At 47.3% G+C, this 17,102-nt stretch overlaps 1 protein-coding gene and 1 pseudogene across 7 annotated transcripts in view; one reads left to right on the forward strand and one right to left on the reverse strand.

Annotated features, from left to right (window-relative positions):
• Nucleotides 1–9,417: 9,417 nt before the first annotated feature.
• LOC105941818 (large ribosomal subunit protein eL21-like) lies at nucleotides 9,418–10,124 on the reverse strand (annotated as a pseudogene).
• A 6,078-nt stretch (nucleotides 10,125–16,202) lies between these two features.
• Nucleotides 16,203–17,102, forward strand: part of SIK3 (SIK family kinase 3) — a 223,977-nt gene continuing 223,077 nt past the window's right edge. For 6 of the 7 annotated variants that reach the window (XM_058663872.1, XM_058663875.1, XM_058663874.1 and 3 more), the window contains exon 1: nucleotides 16,227–16,514. In XM_058663872.1, the coding sequence (XP_058519855.1) occupies nucleotides 16,242–16,514 (273 nt within the window). In that variant the 5' untranslated portion in view covers nucleotides 16,227–16,241. Of the gene's footprint in view, nucleotides 16,515–17,102 lie in introns of all 7 variants that reach the window. The other variant, XM_058663873.1, reaches the window with a different exon arrangement.

A 17,102-nucleotide genomic window follows, 5' to 3' on the forward strand; every position in this document is an offset into this window, starting at 1 on the left:
GAATTGACCCAGTAACTACAACCAATGATGTGTGTGTAGGCTGTTGTGGGTGGCTGACTGAGCCGCACCCTACACTGGCTAGCACATAAAAGTTAAATCTGGGATCGCATCTTCAGATGCGATTTCTTTGGGGATCCCCCAAACTGAGCTGCTGGACTCAGAGCTCCAACCATGGGGAGAGTCACAGGATCTGGGATGTGACTATGGTCTGCATGTGTCAGAACTAGGCCTCCTTAGTGGCTTAGACGGAGTGGTTTATAGCATACTCAGATGCGCATGGAGGATACAGCAGTCTATTGGAGTCTGCAGAGGACATCTGGTAGCATAGCAGAGGAAGGAGGGCAGAACAGCTTTGTCAACTACCTCAGCCAAGTGTTGACAGCAAATATCTGGGCGAATGGAGACTCTAGGAAGGACTGTGTTAGCCAATGGACCTTGGAAGGATTTCCTCATCCGTGGATGGGCGAGAGCCACAACATCTCAGAACTATGGAAAGCACTAGAGCGGAACCCTAGAGCATGCTTCACTTCAGGGACCCTGGGATGACACTCAGTGGTCGTTTCCCATCCCTGTGTACTGAGGCAGTTGGGTGGCTGAGTGTGGCTCCTCTGCTTATCTCCCCACTTCTCCCCAGATACTGGAAGAAGAAAAAGAAAATGATCTCTCCACTTTCCCCCAATACTCCATCAAGTCCACCCTAATCAACTATGTAAACGTCATCAAAAGTAACAATTATAAAAATTAGAATTTCGGAAAAAGATCAAGTATGAGAAAAGAAATAGGCTTACTTCCTTCTTTTCAGTTTACATGTCCTTCTTTCTTTTTCTTTTTCCTCTCCTTCCTTTCTTTCTTTCTCTTTTCTTCTCTCTCTTTCTTTCTTTCTCCTAAACATTTACTTATTTATTTGAAAGGCAGAGTTATAGAGAGAAGTGAGTGAGAAAGAGAGAGAGAGATCTTCCATAATTTTATCCCTTGCTTCGTTCCCAAAATGGCTGCAAAGGTCAGAGCTGAGCTGATCTGAAGGCAGGAACCAGGAGCTTCTTGTATCTCACATGAGTGCAGGGGCCCAAATACTTGGACCATCCTCCACTGCTTTCTCAGTTGCGTTAGCAAGTTTCTGTATTGGAAGTGGAGTGGCTAAGACTTGAACCTGCATCCATATGAGACGCCAGCACCGTAGCTGGCAGTTTAACTTGCTGTACCACTGCAGACTCCTTCTCTGTTTTCTTGTCTTACTGCTCCAGGACAACTTCAAACAGAAGTGGCAAAAGCAGAGCTGGTAGAGAAGTCCTTTAATGGCTTTGTTTGCCTGAGCCCTGGTTAGGAAGGGTTGAATAAGTAATGGCAGTAAAACAGATAAAGCTGGGGGGCCCGGCGGCGTGGCCTAGTGGCTAAAGTCCTCTCCTTGAATGCCCCGCCAAGATCCCATATGGGCGCCGGTTCTAATCCCGGCAGCTCCACTTCCCATCCAGCTCCCTGCTTGTGGCCTGGGAAAGCAGTCGAGGATGGCCCAAAGCCTTGGGACCCTGCACCCATGTGGGAGACCTGGAAGAGGTTCCAGGTTCCCGGCTCCAGATCGGCGCACACCGGCGAGTGAAACATCGGGCAGGAGATCTTCCTCGCTGTCTCTCCTCCTCTCTGTATATCTGACTTTGTAGTAAAATAAATAAATATATTTAAAAAACAAAACAAAACAAAAAACAGATAAAGCTTTCTTTGATTTGATTATCTTTTTGGGAAAGATATTTTTGGGGAAAGATACTATTTCTGGCTTCTCTGTAGTCTTGGCATCAGGTCTTAGTAGCAGTTGGAAGGCCCCTGGTGTCTGTCCTTCCCTTGGTGTCTGAGTCTGGGCTGGAGTCTCCTGCAGTGCCCCTTGCTGCCCTTTTCTGCCCTGATGGCCCACTTGTCCCTTGACTTCTTCAGAAGCGTCTCGGAATCCTCAGGGCTCTATTCTGCCACATAAAAGGTTCAGGTCAACGTTAGATTTTCTAGATGGCAATTCCTGAGCTTCTGACATGCCTATCCGAACCTTTAGAAAGGAAAATACACAATCCATCTCTCTTGTCTTGTATTGGTGGGGATATACTGCTTGCTACAATGTGCAGGCGCTATATTAGGCTCTGAGCATGTAGAACCAAAGGAGTGGGACTAGAGCTGTGGCATAGTGGGCTACGTTGCCACCTGCAGCACTGGCATCTCATCTGAGCACAGATTTGAATCCTAGCTTCTCCACTTCATATCTCTGGAAAAACCCAGTTCTTAAGCCCCTGACGCCTACTTGGGAGACCTGGATGGTGTTTCAGGCTCCTGGTTTTGACTTGTCTTGGCCGTTTGGGTAGAGAACCAGCAGAGGGAAGATCTCTTTCTTTTTTTCTCTTTTCTTCTTTTTTTGGAAGTATTTATTTTTATTGGAAACACAACTTTACAGAGAGAAGGAGAGACACAGAGTAAGATCCTCCATCTGCTGGTTTGCTGCCCAAATGGCTGCAACAGCTGGAGCTGAGTTGATCCAAAGACAGGAGCCAAGAGTTTCTTCTGGATGTCCCATGTGGCTATAGGGTCCCAAGGTTTTGAGCTATTCCTACCACTTTCCCAGGCTGTAGACAGGGAACTGGATGGGAATTGGAGCAGCCCGGGACATGAACCAGTGCCCATATGGGACCCTGGTGTTTGTAGGCAGATTAGACAATTGAGTCATCGTGCTGCGCCTAGAAGATTTTGTTTCTGTTTCTCACTCTCTATCTCTCCCTCTGCCTTTCAAGAAAATAAATCTTAATAAAATACAAGGAAAGAAATCTAAAAATAAGTTATTTCTTGAGCAATCATTATGTGCCAGGTACAGTGTTAAGTACTGAGCAGTAAATTAAACAAATACAGTTCATGGCTATTTGGGAATTTTCTAGTTAGGCAGTCATGCATTTCACCAGGTCTGTTAAGATGTTGTACTAATGATCTTAGCTATCATTTTATAGAGCACAAATGTTGTTCCAGGCAGTATTATATGTACTATCCATATAGTAATTTACACATAGTCATTTATTTACTCCTTATAGCACTCCTAGGAAATAGGAGCTATTATACCTACTTTGCAGTTGAAGCACTGAACTTAGCCCAGAGAGGCTAATTGCTTTTGTTACAAACACACAGGTAATAAACTATGAAGTCAGGATTGGAAGCCAGTAAATCTGCTCTGAATCAACCAAATGCTTAGGGGATTTTCCATGGATTATAAAAATCCTCAACTGAGCCTACCTTGAAGGAATTGTAGAATTTCAAAGAAGGGTTGGGTGAGGCAGCCAATGTTAAGGGATACCAGAGGATGCATTTTGGTAGCAAAGACGCCTGTGCCAGATGGGGAAGAGAAGGCTGAAAAATTCAGTGAACTTGAGAGGTTGAACCAGTAGGTTGGGGCTAGGTTATAGAAGAGCTGTGCTGTCCAACAGAGAATCCACAAATGCTTGGTGCTTGTGATCATCAGAAGAAAGTCCCCAAGAGAACTCAACATTGTTGCTAAAGTTGGTGTGAATGGTGAGGATGGAGTATTTGATGGTTATTTCTGGTTGCGCATCCAGGCTTGATCCAATAGTGGCTCTTCTCTCCTGAGATTTCCGGATGGGGAGAGGCCAGTCAGTGCTCTGGGATTTGGCTCAGATCCTATGATTCAGTCTCATTGTGTCCTGCCCCCATGGCTAATTTAACATCTGACTGAGTGCTCTAAATTTAACTAAAAATAAAGGAGAGCATATTCATTGAATTTTGAAAAAGACTTAAGAATCACATATGGATACTCAATTTCTTAAAAGATTAGCTGATTAATCAATACAATAAGATATTTATATACTGATGATTTTTAACAATAGTTCATTGTTTTAATTTTTTTTTCTTGTTCATTTATTTGAGAGGTGGAGAGAAATAGAAAGAGACAAAGAGCAACCATTCACAGGCTTGCTTCCCAAATACTTGCAATGATCAGGGCTGGGACGGGCCAAAGCTAGGAGCAAGGACCTAATTCCAAGTCTCCCATGTAGCAGGAACCTAAGCCATCCCTTGCTGATACCTGCGATCTGCATGAAGGAGAAACTGGAGTTCCTGGAGTCAGGAGCCAGAACTGAAGTCAGATGTGGGCACCTTAACAAGCATTTTAACAGGTAGACTACATTCACACCACATATTATATTATTTTTAAAATTAATTCCTTTTTTTTTTTTTTTTGGAAAGGCAGACTTATGGAGAGAGACACACACAGAGGTCTTCCATCTGATGATTCACTCCCCAAATAGCTGCAATGGCCAGAGCTGAGCCAATCTGAAGCCAGGAGCTTCTTCTAAGTCTCCTGCTTGAGTGCAGGGTCCCAAGGCTTTGGCCCATTCTCTGCTGCTTTCTCAGGTCACATGCAGGGAGCTGGAAGGGAAGTAGAGTAGCTGGGACATGAACGGATGCCATATGAGATCCCGGCACAGGCAAGGTGAAGATTTAGTCACTGAACTATAGTGCCAGGCCCAAATAGTTCTTTTTTATAGAGTTGATATAGCATTCTCACAGAGGGCCTGGCACTTAGCCTAGTGGCTAAAGTCCTCGCCTTACACATGCACCAGGATCCTATATGGGTGCCAGTTCTAACCCTGGCCACCCCCACTTCCCATCCAGCTCCCTGCTTGTGGCATGGAAAAGCATTTGAAGATGGCCCAAAGGCTTGGGACCCTGCACCTGTGTAGGAGACCTGGAAGAAGCTCCAGGTTCCTGGCTTCGGGTGGGCTCAGCTCCAGTCATTGTGGTCACTTGGGAAGTGAATCATCGGACGGAAGATCTTCTTCTCTGTCTCTCCTCCTCTCTATGTATCTGATTTTCCAATAAAAATAAATAAATCTTTAAGGAAAAAAATTCTCACAGAGTACTTGCCTTCTGCAGAAAAAATAAGGATATAATCTATTTTTAAAAATAAATATTTGTTTATTTGAAAGAATTACAGAGGGAATGGCAGAGATCTTCCATCTGCTGGTTTACTCCCCAGATGGCTGCTACATGCAGGAGCCAGGACTTTCATCCAGGTCCTTCACATGGATATCAGAGGTCCCAGTCCTTGAGCCTTCTCCACTGCTCTTCCCAGGTACCTTGCGGGGAACTGGATCAAAGTGGAGCAACTGGAATGCAAACTGGCACCTATAAAAGATGTTGACTTTGCAAGCTATAGCTTCATCTGTTATACCACACCAGCCCCTCAACCAGTTTCTTTTCTTAAAATAATTTTATTTCCTTTTTAATAGTGTTTACATAATTAAAAAGGGATGCACACCCATGCGAGCTTCTAGTTAGCATGGGAAGGTCAGGTATGGAAGAGGTGGTTGGGACGAATGTTTCAGTTTTTTTTTTTTTTCCTCCTGTGTCTGCAGGGAAGGAATGGAAGGGGGCTGCTCCTTGTTGTCAAACTACATTCACACCGTGAGACTGTGAGATAGCAGATGGCCATTTAATGATGCCTCTTTAGAGATCTTGATATGGGGAAGAATACTCTGAGATTGTTACCTGAGTGATTTTGACAGTTCTGAGAAGCTGTTTTTCAACCCTGGTTTCATTGCTCCAGGGTTGAGAAAATCCTTCCACACTGTATTGGTTGACAAAAACCACTTCAGTGCATCCACAGATCCAGGAACATGCTGCAAAACTTGGTCGAGAGAACTGTCCAACCTGTTCTGCTTTCCATCCTTTGACGAAGCAGGTGGCTTCTGCTGCTGTCCTAGATGAGCTGGCTGTTATGTCCTTTGTGTGCATCTGAGCATGTTGTCTGCCACACAGGCATTAGCCCTTGAGGAAGCCAAGTCCCAGTACATGCACTCCAAGGTCTGACCACATATCCTATGATTTTTTTTTTCCCTAGAGTTCCCCTGCCAAGTTCATTCCCAGCCCCACAGCTTGTGTGGGCTGGCAGGTATTGCAACTTAGCCCAGCCAGACCTGCCCCCAGCCCTGATTTTCATGCTTACCAATGGAAGGTACAGCCTAGTGTAGGAGTTCCCACAATTCCCCTGCCAGACATGTTCTGAAACCAGGATCTTGCACCCACCATGGGACCTGACATGACTCACACCCTGTCCTGGCAGTTGCCAGCTGGTGCTCTCTGCAATAAATTTCTTAGGCAGGGTGCTACTCAACAATGAAAGAAATATAAATAATCATTTCCATGAACTTTTGGAGATCCCTGATGGAAGTGTTTAGACAAATCTATGTAACTCTGCCTTTTTGCACTGAACATAAAACTTCTGATTCAATTTTCTATGAACTCTTTGAAGTATATTATACAGATTTAAAAAAAAAGATTTATTTATTTTATTGGAAAGACAGATTAGATTTATCGAGAGAAGGAGAAACAGAGAAAAAGATCTTTCATCCACTGGTTCACTCCCCAAATGGCTGCAGTGGTTCTAATTGAGCAGGCCTGAAGCCAGGAGCCAGGAGCCTGTAGTTCCCCTGCATAGGTGCAGGGTCCCAAAGCTTTTGTCCATCATCTACTTCTCTCCCAAGCCATAAACAGGCAGCTGGATGGGAAGTAGAGCAGCTGGGACATAAACCAGCACCCATATGGGATCCCAGTGCTTGGAAGGTAAGGATTTAGCCTGTTGAGCCATTGTACCAGGTCTGCTGAACAGATTTTAAAGAAAACTTAGAAGGAACAAAACCAAATTTGTTTTGTTTTTCAACAGGCCACAGACACTGATACATCTGCTCTCAGTTTACAAAGACAAAGGGCTTATGAAACAGGTGTTCTGTTTCCTCATACTCATGCTTACTGGCTGGATAACCAGTCATCGGGGCAAGTAGCTCAACTGCCTTGGGAAGCCTTGAGAATGCTTTTACGGTACTTGCAAAATTGCACCACAAATACAAATATATCTAGCTTTCAAACATGGAACTATGTACATTTAATAAGCATGCCCAAACACTTAATGCTATGACTTTCTTCTTTCAGCTCTGAAGTCAGTTCATTTTCACAGCCCTAATTTTTTTTTTTAAGATTTATGTCATTCTTTTAATGCAAAGTCAGATATGCAGAGAGGAGGAGAGACGGAGAGGAAGATCTTCCGTCCAATGATTCAATCCCCAAGTGACTGCAATGGCTGGTGCTGAGCCCACCCGAAGCTAGGAACCTGGAGCTTCTTCTGGGTCTTCCACGCGGGTGGAGGGTCTCAAGGCTTTGGGCCATGTTCAAATGCTTTCCCAGGCCACAAGCAGGGAGCTGGATGGGAAGTAGGGGTGGCCAGGGTTAGAACTGGCACCCATATTAGATCCCAGCGTGTTTAAGGCGAGGACTTTAGCTACTAGGTCACTACGTTGGGCCCCACAGCCCTAATTTGTATTCTGAAGCATTCCTAATCTTAGGAAAGTGTTTTGGAAAGCAACATGGCACTGTTGATTTGCTTTGGCAAACTAGAGAGAAATCTAACCCTTGAGTGTGTACAATGGACCTAACTCATCTATACCCTTTTATATATTTATGGCGGGTAATGCTAGCAGCCTCCTGGGTGGGAGTGATTTTCCAGGGAAGGGAACTGAGACACACAGCTGCCTGTGGAAGAGGGAATGCTTATGAAAAGTCACATGTGACTAGAAAAATCTTCATTCTTTTTAACTTGCTATGCCAAACTTCCTCTTTAGCACGCAGAATAAATGAAAACATGCTAAATCTTTAATCTTTTTTTTTTTTTATCTGCTTGAAAAGCAGAATGAGACAGAGAAGTGTCATCTGTTGGTTCAATCCCCAGTTGCCTGTAAACGCTGGGTGGCAGTGGTGACTGCAGCAGTAACTGGGTTTCTGCTGCGCATGTGGAATGCCTTGAAGGCATTCCCAGCTCTTCATTTTGGCTTGGCTTAGTCTCAGCTATTATAGGCATTTGGGAATATCTCAGGCTGGGCCAACTCAAAGCCAGAACCTGGGATTCCATCTTGGCATCCTATGTGGGTGGCAGGGACCCAAGCACTTGGGCCCTCCCTGCTGCTTTCCAGGCTATAATGGCAAGAAAATAAACAGAGTGCAGAGTAGCCTGGATTTGACCCAGTACTTGGCTATGGAATGCGGTTGTCCTAAGTGGTGGCTTGACCCTGTATACTACAAGGCCCATCTCTGAAAAGAAAAAAAAATGTAAGGATTTATTTATTTTATTTGGCAGAGTTATGGAGAAAAGGACACATATAAACACACACAATATGAGAGACAATAAGAGAGAGAGAGATCTTCCATCAATGGTTTTATTTCTCTAGAAGGCTACAATGATGGGGGCTGGGCTAGGCTGGAGCTAGGAGCCAGGAACTTCATCTGATTTCCCGCCTGGGTGGCAGAACCTCAAATATTTGTTTCCTGGTCTGTTGTTTTCCCAGTTAATTAGCAGGGAGCAGGGTCAGAAGGGAATGGCTATGATTTAGGATGCTGGTACTGCAGTCAGTGGCTTAGTTCACTGTGCCACAATACTGTTCCCACCCACACACCCTCAATTTTTTAAAAAAAGATTTATTTATTTCTATGGGAAAGTCTGATTTACAGAGAGAAAGAAAGACAGAGAGAAAGATGTTCTATCCACTGGTCTACTCCCTAAATGGTCGCAACAGCCAGAGCTGAGCCAATCTGAAGCCAGGATCCTGGAACTTCTTCCAGGTCTCCCATGTGGATACAGGGTCCCCAGGCTCCGGGCTGTCCTCTACTGCTTTTCCAGACCATAAGCAGAGAGCTGGAAGGAAGTGGAGCATCTGGGATTAGAACCAGTGCCTATATGGGATCCTAGCACATGCAAGGTGACAACTTTAGCCACTAGGTTACCAAGCTGGGCCCTTTTTAAAAAGTCACTTTCTCTCTTACACACATATATACACAGAACTCCAGTCTAGTTTACTTGCAAATACCTGCAACAGCCAAATCCAGGAGTTAGTACCAAATCCAAGTCTCCCAAGGGGGTGACAGGGACCTAATCACTGAGCCACCACCTATTGCCTCCCAGAATCTGCATTATCAGGCAGCTGGAGTCAGGAATCAAACACGGGCACTGTCACTGGGATGTGGGCATCGTAGCTGCGAAGCCAAATGCCTACTTCTGAAACTGTCTTTAAAATAAAAACAAATAGAAATGAGGCCTGCCACTGCGGGAGATGTCTGTTTCCTGTGTCTGTGCCTGCTTTGAGCCCCAGCCTGCGCTCCGTGAGTGCAGCTTCCATCCACTGTGCTCCTGGGGGGCAGTGGGTGATGGCCTGAGTGGTTGGGCCTTTCCCACACAGGGGAACCAAAGCGAGTTCCAGGCGCTTGGTACCTGCCTGATCCAGTCCTGGTTGTAGTAGGCCACTGGGAACTAATCCACTGGATGGAAGATTTCTTTCTCTTTCAATTAAGTCAAATAAAGTTTTTGTGAAGGGTCCAAAGGTCTTTCATTTTCTTTTACACTTGATATGCCATGAATTCATAGGGAACGGGTTCCAGTAACTCAGGTTCCTTCCCATTGGTTCTGATGAAGTGGGCTTCTCAGTGGAGCAGGTTGGCACTTCAGCTGCACCCAAGTACCTTTCTCTTTGGCTTCTTTCTTTTTCTGACCATTTACCTCCACCTGTTTCAGGAAGCTTTCTTGGCTCTTAGAGTGTTTAACATGCTCAATACGCACATGTATCCTCTCTTTTTAAACAATTTTTTAAAATTTATTTTTAAAATGATCACATGGTTGATCAGGGTAGGAAGGATTGAGGTTTAGGGAAAATTGGGTGAATTAATTGCTTCCAAACTTGCTTTTTGTTGTTGTTGTTGTTGTTGTTGTTCCTGAGGGAAGGAGAGAAACAAAGGGGAGAACCGCTCATGACTTTCCACATGTCCCAGTACCCCAGGGATGAGGAAACATATGTTCTCTTGCCCTCGACTCATTTGTTTACAACAATGCCAACAGCATGCTGGGTAACACTGTAGACTCTTCCAGTTTTGCCATGGTAACACTTATGGGGCATTCTTTTTTGAACAGTACCCATTCCCTTGCTGTCCACAATGTCACACTGCTTGTAAATGCATATGTATGTGGCCAACGGAACAACTCTGTGTTGTGTAGAAGGCCTGGAGAACATGGAACGGGTGCTTCTCCTCTTTCCCTTTGTGTCCATCATCTTGGCCAATCACTGGAAGATGGTGGCTCTGACTGAAATAATAAATAAGTTTTTCAAAAAGGAAATAATTTTTTTTTTTCCATGAGTACACTGGACTACATTCTTGGGTGCTTTAAAACTAGAACATGAACCTAAGCCTAGAGCAACACTGTGGCCTTACCCCACCGTGCCTCCTATTTGGTCATAATGGAATCCAGCTTTTTGGAGCCAGTTTCGATTTCAGTTCCAGTTTTCTGGCTGGGGATACAGCTTTGTGGTTTTCAGTTGCTGCAGTTTCAATAGAAAGAACCAGAAGGCCTGAGTAGGACAGAAAGGGAGTTAGGCACTATGTACTTTAGGATTTTGACCAGCAGATGTCTCTGTAGACAAGGGAGAGGCTTTCCCGAGGTTTCAAGAGGTAGAGGATGGATTTCCTAGTTTGAGAATTGTCCTGGAAATGAGGAAAGTCAAGGTGGGTTGGCTGCCTAGAGCAACCAATCCCGGAAGGATGAGTTGTTCTTGGCCAAGGGCTGGGAAGGCTGAAAGCAGACCTAAGCAAAGCCTGCTCTTCCTGCTGCTGTAAAAGTCCAGTCGCTGTGCCACTCAGATGTCAGAGGTTGTTTGCAAGAGAGCCTGAGAAACAGAGAGCAGTCCCTGAGCAAGTGCTGCCGAGAGCTGGCTCTGTTGTCAGAGGATGTGAAGACAAAGGGGAAAAGAGCAAAGATGTGGAGGCAAATAAAGGGGATTCTCACCCTAGGCTGCTCTTTGCAGTGTTGTGACTTCCTGGAGTCTTAGCTACAACTTTGTTTTCAAGGAGGGGAAGAAAAGGATTCAAATATCTCTAAATCCTAATTAGTGTTTGTTAAATACAACATTTAAACTTGGGAAAAGGAAGTCAATTGCAAGAGGAAGATTTTATTAGCATAAATATTAAAAGTTAACCCCAGGGTTACAAGGGATATCTCGGCTCAAGGAGCACATTCTTTTGTGAAAGGAGCTCTCAAAGGGTCTTTTTCTCTACTAAGAGTATTTCCCCATTGATTTGCCTTATACAACCAAAGGTGTATTCACCAAGCATGGTATTGATCCTCAATGATCTGGCACTGTGGCTCAACTGTTAATCCCTCCCTTACAAGTGCAGGGATCCTATATGGATGCTGGTTCATGCCCGGCTGCCCATCTAGCTCCCTATTTGTGGCCTGGGAAAGCAATAGAAGATGGCCCAAAGCCTTGGGATCCTGCACCCATGTGGAAGACCTGGAAGAAGCTCCTGGCTCCTGGTTTCAGATCAGCTCAGTTCCAGCCATTGCAGCCATTTGGGAAGTAAACCAGCAAATGCAAGATCTTTCTCTCTTTCTCTGCTTCTCTTTTTCAATCTGCCTTTCCAGTAAAATAGGTAAATTTAAAAAAAAAGAATGCAGAAAATCTTTTAAAAATCATACTTAAAGATGTTTTGGATAATTTAAAGAATATTTAATGGCAAGCTGAAAGTGCTTAAACCCTACCCTAGAATATGTATGAAGTGAGTGATTGCTATGCTTAATGTAACAGCATGAATGGTTAAGTGAATGAGATAAATGCGGGGATGGGCATTTGGCCTGGCCATGAAGATACCAGATAAAATGCCCATGTGCTTTATCAAAGCAGGCTTGATGCCCGGATTCTGGCTCTCTCCTGCCAGACCCTGGGAGGCAGCAGGCGAAGACGCAAGTGATTTTTGTCTCTGCCACTCACTTGGGGGATGCAGATTGAGTTCCTGGCTCCTGGCTTTGGACCAGCAGGGCCAAGTTCAGGCCATTATGGGCATCTGGGGATGAACCACTGGATGATATCTCTCTCCATCTGTCTCTGAATTTTTTTTAAGGGACAAATAAAAACATGAACAAGCTAAATAGAAAATTCTTGACTAAACATGTATTTAGCTTCTCATAAGTCCCCTCACCAAGATATTTTATAACGTTGGTCTAGATACTTTTATGCCCCAGAGGCCCTGTGGAAGCATGTATACCTGACTAGATGAGCCTGGGACAGTGGAAGAAGGAAGGCAGAAACCACATGGCTGAGGCAGTAGCATATAAAACAGCCTTGACAAGAGGTGCACATCCAGCTCACCCAGCAAACCAGGGCATTTGGAGTGTTCAGACAGTGTGTGATCACTAGTGCCCTGATGGCTTATCGGACAGCAGAATTTATAAGCAGCTAGTAATAACGCCCTGGTTTGGAAAGCAAGTAAACATCCTATGATGTTGTCTTAATGGCACATAGAGATTCTGCATGTTTCTCTACCAAGCAAATGCTGGTGTGATGTCAATTTCTTTCAGAGTAGGGTTGACTCAGACCTTGGTTAAGTGAGGGGCTGGAGCTTCTTTCAGGGTCCTCTCGTCTCTGAGGGTCCATGGGGCCATCTGGTGGGGAGGCTGCAGTTTTCTGTGTAGACCACCCTGTGGTAATGGCAGGCTGAACAGGCCTTTGATATAATCCAAGAGCTCCACCCCACTGCTTACACCACTCTCAGGTCAGAACTGAGGTCCTCAGTGGTTTTTATATCACTTCTAGAAGTTCCCGAGATTCTATCCTCTCCATCCAGAATGTCTTGGCTGTTTCCCCAATTCTGGAAACAAGACACAATCCTGGAAAATGTCCCCTTTTCTTCTTTGAATCTATCTTCCCCCCCACCCCCCGAAGAGAGGTGTTCAAGATAGTGGCTGACTGGGAAGCTGGTGGCTAGTTGTCTCTGATCATGTTGGACTTCGCAGACTCCAGGAATTCAGTTCCCAAGTCACTGCCTTGCAGTGGCACAGGAACACATTTGCCAGTCTGTTTTCTGAAGGTCTGTGATTTTCCTACCTAATAAGCATAGTGTCTCCTCAGGGCCACTGAAGTGATCACAGATACTTCCTTCAGTGTTGCAATCTGTTGTTTTCTTTACATGCTTCAGTTACCTGTTTTTAAGAAACAGTCCTCTTCTTCCCTGGGTCCAAACTGAGCTCAGCTATCTGGGCTTCTGGAGAAACCACTTTTCCTACTGGCTCCTACCTTGGGAGGAATCTTGATACCAGATGTCAGAGGTTGGGGGGTGTGGGTGGATTTCAGGCTCCAGATGAAGACTCCTGGGGCTCAAACCTCAGTTCTATCACTGTCTAGCTCCACAGCCTTAGCCAACTCCTTTGGCCCTTTCCTTTCTGATTTTTCTTATCAGCAAAATGATTGTACAATAATAAAAATCCATTAAGTATGATGCTGGCATTCCATCTGAGTTCAGGTGCAAGTCCTGGCTGCTGTATCTTCAATCCAGCTCCCTGCTAATATCCATGGGAAAAGAGCAGAAGATGCCTTGAGTGCTTGGGACCCTGCTACCTAAGATGCTGGATGGTATTTCAGAATCCTGACTTTAGCCTGGCTTAATCCTGGCCATTGCAGCCACTTGCGGATATTTTCCTTGAACTCTGCCTTTCTCTGTGTCATCCATCTCATAACATTCATTGTGGTGAGGGTTTACGTGAGTTATTGTATGGAAACTGTTCAGCATTGTTACTGACTGGGACTTCCTCTCAAACTTCATTTAATCCTTGGTATTCAATAAATTCTTGTTAAATACATACATCCGGGGCCGGCATATGGCCTAGCAGCTGAGACAGTGGGTTAAAATTCCTATATTCCATATTGGAGTGCCTGGGTTTGAGTCCTGGCTCTGGCTCCAGCTTTCTGCTAATGTAAGTCTTCACAGGCAGCAGTGATGGCTCAAGTGGTTGTGCTCCTGCTATCCATACAGGAGACCTGTATTAAGTTTCTGGTTCTTGGTGCCCCAACTGGGGAGATTGGAGACAACTGGGAAATGAACCAGTGTATGGGATGCATAAAAATTAAATTGTATACCTCTAAGTTATTTTCCTTTTCCTCACAATGATCTCCTCTGATCAGTCTCCTTTCCAGTGTCCTATATATATATATAGCTTTCCCATCAAAGCAGACTCTTCAGGGAAATCTCTGGGAAGCCCACACCTGGATGTCCCAGGTACTAATCTGGACCCATGGAGGTTAGGAGCATAAATGACATTGCACAGCATTGTCGTCATTGTTAGGGGATGAGATTCTTCTCTTTGGAAATTAGACAATTGTTGTATTTTCTAGGTCCTTCTTATTTTATTTTTGATGAGACAGAGGCAAAAGTTGTAGTGTACACTCACTAGGGAGCATGGCTTTGGTTCTGCCCCTGCAGCTAGTGAAAGGTAAGGTTTCTGTTGACTGATCCCCAGCCCCCTGACTCTGCTCTGAGATGGGGCCTGGGACACCAAAGTTGTAATCCCTGACAGGACCAGATGAGACCCAAACATTGACAGGCTTGGCTGGCCACATCCCATTTACCTGGTAGCAAATGTGCTCAGCTTTATCAGCGTAGGAAGTAGGTACTTCAATCTCATCCTTATTTGCTAATGAAGAAGTCAATTAGGAGGCTGCGTTGTGGTGTAGTCAGTTAAGGCACCACCTGCATTCCATATGAGCACCGGTAGGAGTCCCAGTTGCTTCACTTCTGTTCCAGCTCCCTGCTAATAAGCCTGAGAAAGTCGCAGAGGCTGGTCCAAGTGTTCGGGTTTCTGCACCAACATGGGAGACCTAGATGAAGCTCCTGGCTTTGGCCTGGCCCAATCCTGGCTGTTTCAGCCAATTGGGGAGTGAACCAACAACGGAAGATCTTTCTTTCTCCCCTTCTCTCTCTCTTCTGCTTTTTCAAATAAAATAAAGACGTCTTTTTAAAAAAGGTCAATTAATGATAATTACATTGGCGATTTGGAACAGCCACCGGAGTAGATGACTGTGGGCTGACCCTTCGGTCTTATCTTGGCTCCAGCCCCTATCGATGGGGGGAATCAGAGCAGTAGGAAATGCTTCCTGGTGAGAGGACACACGAGTGTCCTCTCACAAGTTTGCTATACAGTGAGTGTCAGTTTTTAACAGTGTATACGCAACGCACCTGATAGTATAGTTCTACTGAGCCTGCCAAAGACCGTCTTCATAAGCACAGCCCACTTCCTCAGCCCTCCCACCTTAAAGCAGCTAAGTCAATCTTCAAAAAGGGAGGTAGGGGCAGAGGGGAGGAGACGGCCGGGGAGGGAGCGAGCTGCAGGGCCTGGTATGTCGGAGAGGGGAAGAAAATGGGGCATGGGCTGTATTGCTGAAGCTAGGAAGTTGATCACCTTTAATGTCCTTGGAGATTTACTGGTCTGGATGGATATTTTTGTTATACAGACGGTGTTGGTCTGTAATGGTGACGTGGCTTACCGGACAATGCACCACTGCTTCATCAGGGTTACACAAGCAACAGAAAGAGCCTGCAGCCGCTGACAGACAACTAGCTATAGAATTGCTCAGAGACGGGGGTGGCAGGGAGGCAAATGACGTACACACTCCCCGGCCCTCACCCACCCAAGGACTGGAATGCGTATTTGGGTTGGTTGCTCCGCCCTGGAAAATGCAAAGCCTGCTTTCTCCATTCCCCTATATTTGGTGATAACGGGATTGATTGTACAGGATGAGCTGGATTTTGTAAGAGCAAGGAATTTTACTGAACAATTCCCCTGCCTTGCTCCCAACTTGGTTACATTTGCTTAAAGACTGTAGCTATTCCTGCTTTTGTGGCCTCAAGGGCTAAAGTGGGACAAGGCTGGTATTTTCGGTGATGAGGAAGTATTTTGTTTTAAGGGAGGCCGGCTGCCGGTGAAGTGGGACAGAGGTCATTTGCAGGGGGTCACACTGGCCCTTCCAGGCACGAAGGGGCTCGACTTTGGGGTCGAGCATCAGGTCCCCCCTCACGCCAAAGGCACGTAGCGCGGAGGAAGCCTCCAGCCTGAGGTTTCCATTGCCCGTTCCCCGGAGGGGGGCACCCTGGAGCCGACGCCCAAGGAACCAGGGCCCACGCGGGAAGGTCGAGCTCCCCGGTGAGGTCACGGTTGCCATGGCTCTGGGCAGTGACGCGCGTCGGCACGTGACGTGCGGTTGCCATGGCGCCGGGCGCCCGGCGGCGCGGGCGCTCCGCCTCCCGGAGTGACGTCCTCGGGCCCCCCTCCTTTTCCCGCCCCCCGTGCCCCCTCCCCCCGCAGCCGGCTCCCCGCGGCCCCGGAGGTTTCACTGCACAACAAGATGGCGGCGGCGGCGGCGAGCGGAGCTGGCGGGGCTGCCGGGGCCGGAGCGGGGGGACCCGGACCGGCGGGCCGCCTGCTGCCTCCGCCGGCCCCGGGCCCCCCGGCCGCCCCCGCCGCTGTGCCCCCGGCGGCCGGCCCGCAGCGTCCCTCAGCCCCGGCCTCCCGCGGGCCGATGCCCGCTCGCATCGGCTACTACGAGATCGACCGCACCATCGGCAAGGGCAACTTCGCCGTGGTCAAGCGGGCCACGCACCTCGTCACCAAGGCCAAGGTACCGGCGCCGCGGGACCGGGGGCGGCTGAGGGACGGCGCGGCCCGGGACGGGTCGGGGTCAGCCTGCGACCCCCCGGCCGAGCGTCGGGCGCCGCGAGCCGGGCTCTGCGTGCCGGGGAGCGTTGAGGAGCCGGGGCACGGCTCGGGGCTGTGCGAGGCTCCAGGAGCCCCGAGCACCCGCGGCGGGGAAAAGTCCGTGGCGGAGGTCGCTGGGGGCCTGCGAGCCCCGGGCGCTGTGGGGGGCGCTGGGAGGCTGATTGGAAAGCAGGGGCTGGAACTCTCCAGGGCTGGGTGTCTGGGAGCCCAGAGCAGTGTGGAACCAGCAATTAGGAAATCGTGTGTGTGTGTGTTGGGGGGGGGGGGGGAGGATGAGGGCAAGGGGCATGCCAAGCGTGGCCAGGGGCAGACTCTGCTCGGAGGGGAGTGGGGACGGCCGCGTAGCGGTGCAGGGTCCTGCCTGCGACCCGGAGCCAGGCACCTGGTGACGGAGGTGGGAACGCACGTTGGTTCCTCCAAGGCTGCAGAGAGGGGGCTCGTGGAGATCTGCACAGACGCTTGGCTGTTGCAGGAGACCGTGAAGAAAAAG

This window comes from Ochotona princeps, chromosome 4, assembly GCF_030435755.1.
Source record: "Ochotona princeps isolate mOchPri1 chromosome 4, mOchPri1.hap1, whole genome shotgun sequence".
In the NCBI taxonomy this organism is placed as follows: Eukaryota; Metazoa; Chordata; class Mammalia; order Lagomorpha; family Ochotonidae; genus Ochotona; species Ochotona princeps.